The 15714-nt window shown below is 48.7% G+C and overlaps 4 protein-coding genes across 4 annotated transcripts; 2 read left to right on the top strand and 2 right to left on the bottom strand.

The window, feature by feature from the left end:
* Positions 1-1481: 1481 nt before the first annotated feature.
* Positions 1482-3838, bottom strand: N7517_000152 (uncharacterized protein; the record flags this gene model as incomplete). Its single annotated transcript, XM_056717882.1, has 4 exons — positions 1482-1529; positions 1586-1956; positions 2013-2880; positions 2942-3838. 4 exons carry the CDS (start codon positions 3836-3838, stop codon positions 1482-1484), a joined length of 2184 nt encoding a protein of 727 aa, XP_056582017.1.
* Positions 3839-6677: 2839 nt separating this feature from the next.
* Positions 6678-8463, bottom strand: N7517_000151 (translation initiation factor eIF2B subunit gamma; the record flags this gene model as incomplete). Its single annotated transcript, XM_056717881.1, has 3 exons — positions 6678-8131; positions 8227-8356; positions 8413-8463. 3 exons carry the CDS (start codon positions 8461-8463, stop codon positions 6678-6680), a joined length of 1635 nt encoding a protein of 544 aa, XP_056582016.1.
* A 364-nt stretch (positions 8464-8827) lies between these two features.
* N7517_000150 (uncharacterized protein) lies at positions 8828-10181 on the top strand (the record flags this gene model as incomplete). Its single annotated transcript, XM_056717880.1, has 2 exons — positions 8828-9508; positions 9561-10181. 2 exons carry the CDS (start codon positions 8828-8830, stop codon positions 10179-10181), a joined length of 1302 nt encoding a protein of 433 aa, XP_056582015.1.
* A 715-nt stretch (positions 10182-10896) lies between these two features.
* N7517_000149 (uncharacterized protein) lies at positions 10897-13783 on the top strand (the record flags this gene model as incomplete). Its single annotated transcript, XM_056717879.1, has 3 exons — positions 10897-11245; positions 11305-11517; positions 11571-13783. 3 exons carry the CDS (start codon positions 10897-10899, stop codon positions 13781-13783), a joined length of 2775 nt encoding a protein of 924 aa, XP_056582014.1.
* Positions 13784-15714: the final 1931 nt, after the last annotated feature.

The raw sequence follows: 15714 nt of genomic DNA, 5'->3' as shown, positions 1-15714 counted from the left end.
ATATAAAACCAGTTTATAGTAGCCCTCCATAGTTCAACAAGTGACTAAGTTCTACTTCTACTAGTAATTACTAGTTGCGAGGTCGCCTTCTTAGAGTACCTCGTGTCCTAACCAAGAGCCAACCTTCAAACTTTTTCAATTTCTATCTCTTCAATCTTTCGGGTCTCCTTAACAGCTACCAGCAAATACTAGAAAAATAATATCCCAAGTGACCTGACAACCTGACAACCTGACAACCTGACAGTTTTGGAAAAAAATTCGACAGTTTTGATAATCTAGTCCCAACTGCGACTAGTAATTAGTATGGTTTACTAGTAGAATTCACCACCTATTATAACTCACCTGACAACCTGACGATCTCAAAAAATTCGAAACTTTTGAAAGTTTGAGAGTGAGTAGAAGCATCGGCTAGTTCCTACTAGTAAGGACTGATACTAGATGTACCACTTGTCGATGTGCCGAGTCAGAAATGTTCGGATATTTTCTTCATACACTCTTCTATATTCTGGTCATATTTGATGCTATATCGTCATTGGTTTGCCTAGGCTGGCTTGCAACCTGACAACCTAAAGAGGCGCAAATTTTGAGATCCAGAATGAAAATATATAATTCTAAAATACTTTTGACATGCAATTCTATCAATTACTTTAAACCAACATGAAGCTTGTGTATCTACCCATATGCTATGAGTTTATACACAACACTACTAGGATGTACAATAACAATATAATAATTACGAGAACGACATAAATTGAATTTGTGCAGCCGATGAGAACCGCCCATTAAACACAGTTACGCAATAATACAACAGCCAAAGAGATACACAAGACATTGTCAGAGATGGAATGCAACAAGGCTTAGACATTGGATTCAGAGGAGCTTAGTGAGTGATAGATATGAAAAGGGCCTAGAAATGACCATGAGGAACGATGTGCTAGAAGGACAGGAGAATAAGGAGAGAAAAGTTGAAGTAAAATGAAAGAACAAAACAGTCCAGTAACCCACGCTCCCAATACTCAATGACAATGACTCAAATGCACACAATGCAGGAAAGAGAGAACAGAATGGAAAAAAAAATTGCCGGAGAACAAGTGAGGACTATGCACCGCCACACCGATTAGATGGTAGGAGGAACATTCATTAGATCGACGCCTAAGATATTATCCTCGTGGAAGAGGAAGATCTTAGGTTTTGGATGGACGCTATGCTAGAGACCACCGTTTTTTGGTTGGCGGAATATCCGCCGGAAGCACGATTGTATTGGTCAAATCGCCCTGAAGAGAGTACACCAATCCATAGAATCAATTAAGATCCGCCCGGACAGCACAGCTTCTGTTCATGCGATGAAGAAATCATCAAACACCTTATTTCGCCGGAATTGATGCATGTCTAGACAAGAATGCAGGCTCGTGAGATAGAACCCTGGCCATAGATGGCTAGGTTCAGGTCACCGAGCGACGCTAGAGACTCCCGCCCAAAACTTAAATGAAGTGTGTGTAGATCTTGGAATTCTCATGGACTTCCATCTCCTGTAAAGTTGTTAGTATTGGCACCATTGAAGCATAGAACAATGTAAGCAACTCACCATCTTAAAGTTATTGATCTCCTCCCGAATCTGCTGGGCAAGCAGCGGGGTGAGACGGTTGCAAGTCGCAATCTCTCCACGTCGGTCATACTCGCCGCTAGGCCAGGTTTCGTGGAACTGGATGCGAGGACTGAAGACGATATTTCTACCACCGACAGTGGATGGGGTGATGGGTGCACTCTTGGCTTCAGAAGCCGAGTACCGCCCTGCGCCCGAGAGGAAGTAGTCCTCGCCGGCAATCTTCACCGGATCATTTTGGTGGGCTGGGGATCGGGACGCTTCATCGGGTGTCGGAGGAGCACTGGAGTGCGGTGAGTCACCACCGGCGAGTGCGTATGCAGGCGAAGAGACACCGAGGTCCGAGTGAGTTTCTAATCAGATCGGTCAGTATGCCAAAATGTCAAGTGTATTGTGTGGAGATACGCACTCTTCAAGATACCCTTCCGGACGGCCGCCAGGATCTCTGCCCGTTCCCGGTCCCCTCCCACAATGCTCTTACGCGACTGGGAGTTCTCCGATGCGGCTCTTTCCCGAATGGAAACTGATCGTCTGACGTCCGCATTGCCCTCAAACTTGGGGAAGACAGTACCCCCGCGAGGTAAATCTGAAGGTTCGGGGTTGACAGTGACGCTCTCCCGTTCCGCCTCGACGTTCACCACAGTGATCTGCGGGGGCGAAGCTTCGGGAGCCGCACCCTCCATGGAATTGATGCTGGCCACCGATTTGGGACGGAACATCCCAACCAATGAGCGAGTGGAGCGCTTCACACCCTTGCCCATCTTGCGAAGCATCATCGACGCCGATGAAGCGGTCGATGATACGGACAGGTTATCGGTGGACCCAGTGAAGAAGTGACCTTGATGGGAGTAGATGCTTTCACCTAGTCCGCTCAGTTCCTGCTGCTCGGCGATGGCAGCCTGTTCCGGGCCCAATTGTTCCCTCAGAGCTTCACGGCGCGCCTGTTCCGCAGCAAATGCTTCCCGCTTGGCAGCATTGCTTTGTGCAGATGTCTTCAGGAGCTCAGAGGCACTGCCGAACGAGAAAGCCCGTCTCAAGCGTGATTTCCCGGGGCGCTTCGTTTCATTTTTCAAATCATTGAGACGCTTGGCGGCGGGGGAGTCCAGTGTAGGTGGTGTTGGCTTCTTCGGAGTTTCGGGTGGAGGGTTGGATTTGAGGGCTTTGGGTTGTGTCGATACCGGTTGGGATAATGGCGATGGCTTGCTGGTACGTTTGTCTTCCGGCTTGCCGGCCTTGCTAGTGACGGAGTTAGATTCCGACGGCGTCCCTTCTCGTGCCTGTGAAAATAGACACCGTTAGCTTCGGAGTATTTCCAAGAGTGTTTGTCAATGATCCTACCGAGGAGGCCGACGAATGTGTCGAGTGAACGCTACCCACGCTGTCCCGCTGAGAGTGAGCGGAAGCAGGCCGCTGATTGGTATCAAATGTGATGAAGTCATAGGATCCCGATTGAGATTGAGAAGAAGATGAAGTCGGGAAATCCAGCGACAAGTTTGGGTACGCTGTGGCGTCCATATTGCCCAGGCTTCTTCGTCGATATCGTTCAGGCTGGGCCTTTTCAACATGAGATGAATCATCCACACTTGAGACCCGATTATGAAGGTTCGGTCGAGCTGCTCGAGGGCCACCAAAATCATCGACTGTCACGGTCGGAATTGGAGAAGGGGCCACAGGAGATGGTGGTGCGGCGGCTTCCGCTCGTTGAGGGGTACGGCGATACCGATTCGGGGAGGGTTTCGGGGAGGAAATGTTCAAAGAGGGGGAGGGAAGGTTGGCTGTAGACAGGGGACGGAGCGGCTGGTCGCTCCTGGGTTGCCGTGAGGGAAGTGCGCTGTCGTCCTTGGAAACATAGGAACGGGAAGAGGAATTGGATACAGAACCAGCTGCAGGATGGGGGGATCGGGGGCTGGCACCGGTGTATGTCGGATTCGCCGGCACTTGAGGGGTAGTAGGTGCGGAAAAGGTGCGATGTTCTGGTCGGAGGTGTGGTGTCCAGGACTGGCGATTTTGGGTGGATTGGCCCATGTTTGGGTTGTAGGCATAAGGAGCCACAACCGGGTGGCCCGCTCGATAACTCCCGGAATTACCAGTATTGAATGATGTCCAAGACATAGTCTGGATACGAGAGCCCTGCTGGGGTGGAGAAGAGAAGGTGCCTGATGAGGATGAAGGACGCGTCTGAAGAACAGGTACCGTGCCACTCTGTTGCGGAATTGTTTGAACCAACGCTGCCATATTGTTCTCTCCAGCAAATTGTCAAAAAGGATAAGAATCACGATTGTCCAGGGTCGTGATCTCAGGCTCGCAAAAATAAGAAAGAGAATAGATAGAAAGCCCGAGTTGTGTTCGCGTCAAATAGGGATCCGAGGAACGAAATGGGATGCTGTGACCAAAGAGCTGTCAGCTATCACAATTCAAATAAGACTCTCACGTTGTTCAATGTATGAAAGGTGGAGTTTGTAAGGAAAGGGGGCGTGCTTTGCTTTTTTTTTTTTGTTTCTTTTGCTGTGCACGTTGGGGGGGGGATAAGGGACCGCGTCAGCCAGGGGGTAACCATACCTGTTCTAAGTAACGTGGACATAGACTATAGTGGTACAACGATTAAAAAAAGGACGCTCGATGCCAGAAGAAGGAAACTCGAAACCAGGCGAGTTGAAAGAAACGAAAGGAGGTTAAGGCAAAAAAAAAAGGGAGAGATCCCTAGGGATGATAAGACGTCTCTAGAATAGGAGAGCCATGTACAAGAAAAAAAAAACGAGAGAGAGTAAACAGAAAGAACCCCGTAACCTTCAAATGACAATGACACTATAATGTGCCTGTTCACTGAAGTGGGAGAAAAAGAAGGGAGATGGAGGAAAGGAAAATAAGAGGGGGGGAGAGAGAGAGATCACGTAGACGGTAGACACGGGGTAGATTAGGTCCGCACTCCAAATCGAATGGAATTGAAATCAAATTGAATTGAATTGCGAGTATGAAATAGCATGAAATAGCATGAAATAGTAAAGAAAAGAAAACCTGTCATTAACTAATTATGCTTATGCATCTCTCTGCATGATACAGGAGTACAACGTAATCTTTTATCCTTTCTACTTACTCGTATTTACTTATCCAGTCTACTTTTTTCCCAAGGTTACTATATATTTACTATATTTACTACATTTACTATTGACTATTTACTATTCCGTATTCCTCTGTTTATTTTGACTGTTATCTACTTCCACAGAGTCACCTCCTGAAGCCGTTCAGAAAAGGGGGCCCGACCTCCAAATTTATGTGCCAATCATAGGGCTTCCCCTTTAATACTCCATCGGATATTCTTAGACATCTCCATAGCTCATTCCATTCTAAGCCAAAATATTCCATCCGAACTTCTAATTTGGATATTTATTCCTGTACTTAGGTACCTTATAAAATCTCCCTATCAAACTGAAATCTAAAAGGTAGAGAACGTGGGTAAACATAGATATCTGATCGGCCACGGTCCCGCGAGTTCCGCCTGCACTAAGGTTGTCTATCTCGGCTTTTCGAATCCACATGTGTTAGAAAACATTCTCAAGAAAGTACGTACAGTACAGTATTGTTATTAATCTGCTATAGGTACCCGTGGACATACTGTGTCTTATAAAGCCCTCAGACCATAGAGAACTCCCAAACTCTGGTAAAAGTCCGAGCTGTTTCCATGGTTGTGATGGTCCACTAACCTAATCTCCAGTCCACTGTATCGTCTTGGTTTTATATTTTTACTCTTGAGACATCACACGTGAGGCTGAATTCTTCTTTTGGAATGGACTTGACATATTTTATGTTACTTCACTTTTACAGTTGATTTTAACAAATTTACAAGCCTTAGTACAATGCCATTTTGACATGCTTCATGCAGTCCAGCTTATTGATACGGCGTGAGGTCTAGGACTTGAGATCAAGTCGCTCACTTTTGCCATCTGGATGTACTTATGCCTCTAGGCTTATGCACATACCATGTACTTCGTACAGAGAAATGTGCTTACATGCAACTTCTTATCTATGTCTGCTCATGGGACAATACATCTCCACGTCAAAATTGTCCCGCTTTCCCTCTCCACTCGCTGCAAACCACTCAATCCGTCGATCCACATTCCACAACACATCCCGTGTGATCGGCACACGGGTGTTTTCGATATGCTCACTTTTTCCAAATCATTTTAGACCATTTATCAACTTAGAAGTACGGAGTACAGTGGAGAATACATATATCTCCGTCTCCATACGGGTTGGCACCTAATTTTCCCGGTCTTGGAAATTAGCGGGAAATTTTTTTAGATTGCGCACTGAGGGGCGCGTCTGATACCGCAAATCATTGATTAAGCATCCTGACGCCCCCCGTTTCATTTACCCCATGGCTCTGTGCACTGAAATCTAATCTCCCATCTCCTGTTATTCAACGGGGTAACCCTCAATAAATATGCACGGTGCTCGGTGGCTGATCAGGGGTAGCAATTCGGCTACAGGCCAAGAATGTCACGAAACAAATGCGGAGAAGACAAATATTTCCACTTGTGGAGCTCAATATCGCTTCGGTGATCACTCGAGTCTTTTGTGTTTCTCGGACAATATCCCCGGTGTCTTTTATGGCATCGCGACCAAACCCCGAGAATCCACGCTATGGTCTGATGTTTGGTGGATGCAACCCAAGTTCCAGAGAAAGAATTTCAAAGCTGCTCATTCGTGCGGAGTATAGTTCATGCAATATGTCAGTTACTAATATCTCCATTGCCAAGATAACGTACCAAAAAGGTCTCGTGCTTGCACTACTTTGCCTTGGTGCAAGTGTTAAGTTTTAGTATGCATCCGGGGAAGCAGGAACGCATTGGCCATACGCATTACACCATTGTGTACGGTATTTATGAGCCTCTTAGCCTATCTTGTTCGGATCACCCCCGATATGGTGTCATTTACAGTGTCTGGTTAAAGTACATTTCTGCCTCAGATATCAGGCTTTCCAACTTTCACTTGGGGTATAAAATTCTATTTTTTGATCTTGATCTCATGGATCTTATCTCATAAACGTTTAGCCAGGATAAATATACCTCAAAAATCAATAATCTTGGTCATCACCCGAAGCATCCATATCGTCCTCATCGTCAATACCCTCAAAGATCATAAACTTCTCGTTTTTGGCATCAGTTTCATCAGGAACGACGTTTCCGTCTTGAACCTCACAATCCTTCATCACGGTTTCCCGGCCGATCTTACTGCGGCGTCCAACAATGGTACCTGTTAATTGACAGCGTTCGCCAATAACAGCACCGTCCATGATCAAACAACGAGTCAACCGAGCACCGCTGGCGATATGGCAATTAGCACCGATGATAGTCTCCTTGATCACACACTTCTCCTCAACTGTCGAGTTATTATCCACTAGACAGTCGTTCCTCGTGACGGTGCAACGCTGTGCGATGCTAGCTGTGTTTGCCACTTTGGAGGCATGCGCGAATGCCGACGAAGCAACTCGGCCAACCTCTTCGATGGACTCCAGCTTAGCAAGACGGAGAGAGGTAGAGAGAAGGACGGCAGATGAATCAACCCGTCGAACAAATGGCGTTGTGCCCTTTTGGACGTAAGCGAGCATCGGTGGTAGATTGGACTTGGGAGTCTTGACAGTTTGCGAGGCGGGAACCTTGACACGAGACGCGAATTGAGGGTCTAATGCGGCTGTGAACTTGGCTGGGGTGGATTTGGTAGTGCTCATGCTCTGTAGATCAATCTCCTCCTCCAGCGATTCACCATCGATGGATTCACCGTCGTGGCTTTCACTCTCACCTAGAGTGAGGCCGTGGCTCTGGCGACGGCTTTTCTGCTGGAAGATTTCGTTGATCTTCAGTTTGTCGCTCAGGCCTTGTTGCCATTCCGATTTGGCCCACCATCCAACCAAATCTTCACCGACGGATTGGAATTGCTCATTCAGACGAGCCATGTCCTTGACCCAGTAAGGTAGGACGTAGATGTGCGCATCACGGTATGTCGTCAGCAACTTCACCTGCGCATGCGTATCCACCAGGGAGTGGCGCACAAGGAAGCCCTTGTCATTTTCCAATTTCTCTTTCAATGTGGCCATAGGCATAGATAGGACGAGCTTTGAAAGCGAGGAACGAAGCGCGGCATGAGACACGGTAGGAGCCTCACTCTGCTCAAGTGGTGCAACGGCCAAAAAGTCTGTAGCTTCGCCCTTGACACTCTCCTCCCGGCCCTGTGTCTGATAGTACATGCTGAGTCCATTCCGACGATTTTTCTCGCCGCCAGACACCATCCATGCTTCAAGCAGAGACTCTCCGGGTATTTCACAAACTAGATCACAAGGCAAGAGAAGGAAGTCGGATTTGATACACGTCTGCACCTCGGGCAGACGGAGGAGCTCTGCTGTGCCAGTCGTCATCTCGAGGTCCGCCGGTGCGATGACTGAGGGCGAAGGGAGTGAGGTAAGATGTGGGTTCTGTCGTAGAGCGGCCTGGAGGGGGGCGAGCGAAGAGGGAGGAGTGACCAAAGTGACATCTAGTATAGTCAGTCTTCCATCCGATGTTTTGCGATAGAGCACATGGCGTCATGGGATGCCCCGCATGTTATTTCGACGGTGGAAATGCGCTTACCAGTGATACCCATCCTTTTCGACCAGTCCAGGGCATACCAGAGCATTGGACGGTTGGCCACAGGAATAAGGCATTTTGGGTACTCCTCGGGGTTCGAAGTGAATGTGTTGAGCGATACACCCGGGCCACACTTATTTGCTTGTTAGCTTTTCTTTCAAGACATATATATGGAAGTTAATTGCTCACAAGAATTAGGGCTTGCAGGCCCGTTGGGGGCACAGGTACTGAGTGAGGCATGTTCTGGACTAACAATGCGCTTGCGAGTTCTCACACCTAGTCATATATTTCTCTAAAACCGATAAGCCCTGCTTTGGAGGAGTCAGAAAAACCACTTACATAATCTCGGAGGGAGGTGGCACGTGATGCCGACCCGCCTCCAGATTTAGCAAGACGCAAACAGGACAAACACAAGTAAACACCCGCGGTAATCACCAGCCACATGTTTCTGGGATCCGAGGAGAGACGTCTCCCTCCTTTCCCTCGTTCCCCTTTTCCCAACCTCTTATTTTTGCAAATCAACGTGTGAAATGCGACCTGCGAGTCATTGCGACCGCGATTAATAGCCGTTAAATGTGCCTCTAATTGAACACCCGCGATTGCAATGTCCTTCCCTCAAGACCCTCGGCGTCGTCGCGGCGGAGCCGGCACCGGTTTTAGCTCAACCGGTGGACGAACCGCCATTGGATACTGGCTCCCCTTGGCCTTGACTGCTGGAATTGCAACTATTAGCATTGCAGCATGGATCTGGAGTGAACGAAATGACGACGAAGATGAAGACGACCGCCCCCATGGAGATGGTCGCCCTTACCCGCCCCCTGTTGGACCTGGAAGTGACTACCCTCCACCTTCCTATGCTACCGGAGATTATGCCCGAAGCGCAGGAGCGGAGGTACTGCCGGGAGACGCTTCCTATGATCATAGTATGATGGCTCGCATGCAAGGTGCGTTGCGCCGCACGCCTAGCCCTCAACAGATCTTCGATGGCGCCAGCAAAAGAGTTGTGGCTGGTGTCACTGCTGCAGGAGCCTTTGTCGGTGGTGCTCTCACCTCAATTCGTGAAGATAACAAAGGCGAGGGTGACTACGAAGACCACTCCAGATGGTCGGAAGAGGCTCAAACCAGAGCTCACGAGCGAAGCCAACAAGGCGCTGTTGCGCCGACTATGAGTGGTGGATTGCCGAGCCGTCCAGTAAATACCGCTAGCAAGAACCAGAAGACCGTTGCAATTGTGGTCTCCTCTGTTTCAGCGGCTGACCCCGACGGATTTTCTTCTGAACATGCGGTAAGCACTCCTCGCCCTTGATAGCCACTATAGCCTTTTCTGACAATCGCAGTCCATTCTATCCCATCTCCCTGAACACGTCGATGTGGAGAACTCCAAGATCTTTGTGTTGATTTATGCCCCGGATTTGAAACACGCCATCAGGAGGAGCTCACCTCCTACCACACCCTCCATGGCCTCGTCTTATTCGAACATTGGCACCGAAGAAGGAGCTTCTGTCGGGGAACTGGCCTCTGGGGTCTTGACTCCTGTCGAACCCCACCAGGACGATGAATTGGAGGGCACATCTCCCTTCTTCAAAACGTTATACACACAAGCACAAGCGCTTGTTGAGAAGGACAGCATGATCATGCCTTTCAGCACCCCTGGTGGCTATGTGCACCTCGCTCGTCACCTATTCCCAGAACTTGTTTATGTCCAAGAGTCCTTGACTGGAGATGTGGGTGAACCCGTCACTCAGCTGACTCGTTGGGTTCGCCAGGTTATCGTGGTGGTTGGAGACGAGGGTGGCCGTGGCGGACTTATCGACAGTGACGACGAGTCAGCACTTGGAGAAAAGGGAGACAAGTGGTGGCAAAAGGAGGGCGTCACAGGACTCGGCAAGAGCGTTGATGTGGTTGACGTTGTCCGAGTCGGAGATGACTGGCGACGACGAGTTCGTGGTCTGGACTAGGTCAGATCAAGTTGTGGCCCCATGATTTTGATGTTCATATTTGTTCGCTTGTCTATACCTGTCTTTTTTACCCCCCTTATGACTGATTGACCCTATTCCCCTGTTTTTCGAAATTTCTTGCTTTGATTTGATACGATTGACAGAATAAAGGATGCTTCTTTTGCCTCGAGTTGCACCGATTTACAACATGGTTGAATTCTCAGAATTATCTTACTTAGCTCTGACATGTATAGAGCATTAGGCGTAGTATTTAAAAACTATTCAGGCGTTGATTCATTTACCTATGTATTCAGTCAGTCTCCAGGGCTCATTGTTGTTGTATCTTGTCATCTCATCCATTCATACTAGTCCCAATTCGGAAATGATCATGTGACTCACTTCTCGTTGACCGACGGCTTGGCATCATCAGTTGACCTACCTCAGAAAGACCTCGTCTAGCGGCTTCACCGATTCACCCCTTCCCAGCAGCATTATTGGACGGGTGCTTTCTTTCTTTCATTCTTTAATCCCACTCGGTCAATATCCGCAGATTTTCCGCATTGATTCCAGCTGTGCTGGGGACCGGTGCCGACCTGCCTATCCCCACATGTCTCGCGCATCGGCCATCTCATTCATTTCCCGAGCACGGCTTCCATTCAACATCATCAATCCAGCATTCCGATAAATCGCATTCTTAACTCACTGGTCACGCCGAGGTTGCGCAACCGGCGCAGACATGATGGCGACCGCAATCTCCAAGCCGGCCTCCCATACCCAGAAGATGAAGCGGCCGCCCCCGCCTTTCGGCCAGGCCGCGGTCAACGGAGTCAAGGGCCAGCACCTCTCATCTTCGCCCACATCTGCCGCAAAACGCCTTCCCACGGGTGCCTCTGTCAACGCAAGTTCCAATTTCACAAACGGCGTGGCCCATGTGGCGAGTTCCACGACTAGAGGCCCCCTTAATCGGACCAGGAACCAGTCGCAAAGACCCATGGATCAGTCCTCACGCTCTGGCCGGCCAGTAACGAGGACTGCTGCCACTGATAACGCACAACGAGTTGGGAAAAAAGCACCAGAACCATATGGTAATGATTTCCGTGACAGTCGCAATGCCAATGCGCGATCACTAACTTTCTTGTCATAGTGAAAACTACATCTTACATCCTCAAGAAGTATTCGAAATGCCCTCCATCCCTTATTGTGCATTTACATCCTACACATTTTCGATTTGAGCAGCAAGATGGTAGCTTCCCTTACAACTCCGAGATGAAAGTCATCATCGAGCACATTCGCGCCGGGACTGTTCCACATGATCTGATCGAGGAGCTTCTGCGAGGCGGTGTGCAGTTTTATGAAGGTACTTGTCGGCTTTGACAGGTAGTCTAATTATCCGCCTGCTAACATTATTAGGTTGCCTCATCGTCCGTGTTATCGATCACAAATCTGCTTCGGCGCAAGCGAGAAAAGTATCCGCGACCTCATCGAACGAGAACAACACACCATTCTCTCTACACAACTACAACGAACATGTTACCCCATCCGCTTTTGTTCCATATCCAAAGCAAAATCAGGACACCTCGGCCACGCAAGGCACCAAGGTTGATGGGACGCCGACTGCTAGTCAACAGACAGATGGTCCGGCTATTGGTGACCACACGGACAGCAAGACTAGCAATACAAGTCAGAAAAATTCCCCCGTGAAGCCTCGAGTATTCACCACAGTACTCCATCCCACTGCCCGAACTTTGCAGGCAGAGTTGACACTGCTGGTCACCACTCCCGACCCGAGAGCCAACAAAGCACCAGCTCAATCAAGCTCCTCTGGGTCTTCGGCCACCCCTGGGAGCAGTCAACCAGATCGTGGACACGTTGCAAAGAGACAGAAAATGCTGGTTGAACCAGAAGATCTTTTGGAATGCGAATCTAAAATGATACAGGCATTGGCGCCTCCTCTATTCTTAGATCCTGTGCATACTATCGAAGCTGCTCAAGAGCTGTTCAAGCACCTGGAAAGCCCACTGCATTGCGACCCGCCACCCTTGCCCAAGCGCCGAAAGAGAACTGTTGCCGAACTTGCCGCGGACGAAGCCTTGGCAGCCGAAGAGGAGAGATTCATGCTCATCATGGACGAGCGCCTGGAGCCCACGGCTTCTGGTCCTGGCGGTGCTGCTAAGGCTGCTGCCGTGGATGACGCGGGTGGTGTGGCGCCATTCGAACCCCGATTCTCTCGCTTCAAGACACTTGAAACGATTCGCATGCAACACGAGGAGAAGGCTAAACGTGAGCACGAAATGAAGTTGAAGCAGGAGTTGGCCAAGAGACAGCAGCAGGAGCAGGAGAGAGAGCGACGCCGTGCGATCGAGCAGCGGCAAGCCGAGGAACATGCGAAAGAAGAATCTCGGAGACAACAACTCGCTGCGCAACAGGCGCAGGCCCAACTCGCTGCACAGCAGCAAAATCGTCACATTATGGCCCAGCCCAATGGCGTCAGCCAAGGCCAACAGTCTTCGCCTGTTGTACGTAACCAGACCCCACATACCACTTCATCACCACTGGTTGGTAACATTATGCCACAGGCGGTTCCGATGACCATGACCGCCTCTGGATCTGGCAGCCCACCGCGACCTCCATCTGCTTTACAGCATGCGCATCCGAATGTTATGAGCCACCCGATGGCACCTTCGAGAAGTCAGCAAGGACCAAGCCGACATAGCACTCCCCAGATGACCCAGGGTACACCAGCTATGTCGCATGCCACGCCAATCATGCGTAATGTCACACCTACTCAGCGGATGGGTCATGGCAGTCCAACCCACTCGATGGGTCAGACTCCGGTGATGAATCAGGGGATGGCACCTACGCCGCAAATGAATGGGGGCATGCCCTTCACGCCACAACAGCAGATGATGCTACAACAACACCGACAGCAAGCGCTTCTTCAGGCGCAACAACAAGGACATATGCAACACAATCAGTTCACGCCGCAGCAGCTGGCCCAACTGCAAGCCAATGCCCACGCTCAACAAAATATACAGTCTCATCAACAACAAATGCTACAGCAGCAACAGCAGCAGCAACAGCAACAAAACCATCAGGGTGTTCCTAAAATTACTCAACAAGGCCAGCAAGCATACCAGGCTCAGCTTATGCGAGCTCAATATGCGCAAATGCAAATAGTCAAGCAGCAGCAGCAAGGCCAGCACCCACAGATGCAGGGCCAGCAGCCCCAACCACACCAAGGGAATCAGCAGATGACATCCCAGCAGCAGCAGCAAATGCTAATGGCAGCTGCACAGGCGAATGGTGGCCAAATGGGTCAAAACGGACAGCCCATGAACCAAGCACAGAGATACACCCAGCTCTACCAGCAACGACTGCTTCGCATGCGACATGATATGTCGACACGGTACATGGCTCAGTACGGCCCGCCAAACCAGTACCCTTCCAATATTGCGCAGCAGTATGGTCCCGGGTTGGAAAAGACCGCTAAAGCGTGGGTCGCCGAGGTTATGCGACGTGAGCGGGATGGCGGACAGCAACAGCAGCAACAGCGGGCTGCGTTGCAAGCCCAGCAAATGCAAGCGCAGGGCTCGATGCACAGTATGGGTGGCATGAACCAGTGAGGCTAGACTGTCTGTTGGCACTGATATAACGTGGCAGCATACGAGATTGTTGATAATCTGCGAGGACAGAAGCTTTTGCACATTTACAATTTCACCAGTGTAAAATCTGGCTCGACGTCGATTTATTATGAGCATTTACTCCACGGCAGTGATTCATTGGTTAGCAACCGCTCACTGTCATTGGCTTTGGCTTCTTTTTCTCGTTCTATTTTTTGTTTTGTTTTGTTTTTGTTTGTTTTTTTGTTTTTTTGAAATCCCGGGATTTTGTACAGGGACCAGGCATCATGGAGATTGGAGAGGACGGCGTTAGATTTCCCTTATTCTGTTTTTCTTTTCTTGTTCCCTTTTTTCAATTGTACTATTTGGGCGCGGCTTTCGGTGGGAACCCTGGGATTTATCAGACTCGATACCATTCTGTACAGGAGTTATTTGATATCACGCGACTATGGGGTTTGGATTGAAAACTGCATTGTGGAAATACCTCGAATTTGATAACACAAAATGCAAGAACTGGATACTATTTGTTACTCTAGACTTTTGTAGGTTGGTCTTGTACGTGTGCAAGTCTCGATTATAGGAGTGTACTAGATCTTGCACCGCCTCTCCTAGACACCTTGACGAATTCTAGCATCAGTCTAAGCATGTCTCGGACCATGTCTTGAACATCGTTATAACCTCACGCAGCATTCAATGTTGCTTTGTATCTCTACACTGACTTAGTTCAAGATCTGGAGCAGGGAAAGGATAAGAGGGAGCACAATCCCGCTCTCTACCGGCGTTTAGAAAGCCAACAAAACAGAGTGCCTAAAAAATGATATCTGAGAAGACTACACAAGGCCGAGTATTCTGGTCAAACTGGTAATATAATTATATAACTATAAACGAAGCTTACGAATAAGGATGTTCCAGATCTTCAATGGATGTTTGCCATCTCGGACGAACCGTAAGACAAAAATCTAGTACTCACTGGCGAGGGGGATAGTTAAATCTCCATTTCGATATAAGCACTTCTTCGGCGCGACCGCGGCCATGAAAGGGCCGGATCGCAATTTGACATCCGTGCTATAAGCTGCAAAGCTGTGTGGGAAAAGGGAAAGGAAAAGGCACAAGGTAATGATTGTAAGTATTCAATTGGATACTTAAGGTATCAAAAAAGCTATTAAAAAGGGGGATATCAATAGATACCGTCAGTATGTATCGAGCAAAAGAAAGAAAAAAGGCCGCCGGTGGCCATCACTTCCTGAGACTGTTCTCTCTGGTCAATCATTACTCAGACTGTTGAGCTTGATATTTTTGAAACATTCATGGAGAAGTTCATGTCAATAGAAATGGTGATCATCATAGTAAGGAGAGACCAGAGTTGTCTCGAGAGATGGAGGGGTTGTATAATAGAGGCAAGGCTACAGTCAATGACCAAGAGAACACATTAATCTCTTGGGCAATGGCTTTGCAAAGCATGTTTTTGTAATGTCGAGTGGTAGACAAAAGATGTCGGATTGAATATGAAGGAGTCATGGAAAATTGGTGCGCTGAGTTTTTATATCGTGTGATTACATAAGTGGTGTGTCAGCGTGAGCGGGCCGAAGAGTGACTAAGCTATTTCCCGGTTAGGAAAGGTATCAACAGCCGAGTATACATTTGAAGGATGGATTCATATGGGATTTTGATATCTTATGACGTCGCAAGTGCTATCGCACGGGAAAGCAGACGGATATTTATAATTAGTTCAGTAATACAGAAAGTCGTGGGGCGGGGTCTAGGCTGTAAGCTTGTTGGTCTGTTGGCTGGAGGACTCACCCAGCCTGCAAGTCCATTCGAGAATGGCAACGAGATCACCATCAATATGTATGGTAAAAGTGGGCGATATTAAGCAATTTTACCTAACAGGATTAAAGCAAGGCGGGAAATCAGGCACCAACGAAAATATATCG

Source organism: Penicillium concentricum, assembly GCF_028827145.1.
Source record: "Penicillium concentricum strain IBT 3081 chromosome Unknown utg000001l_segment0_segment0, whole genome shotgun sequence".
NCBI classification, from domain to species: domain Eukaryota; kingdom Fungi; phylum Ascomycota; class Eurotiomycetes; order Eurotiales; family Aspergillaceae; genus Penicillium; species Penicillium concentricum.
This window is presented reverse-complemented; position numbering and strand designations above follow the sequence as displayed.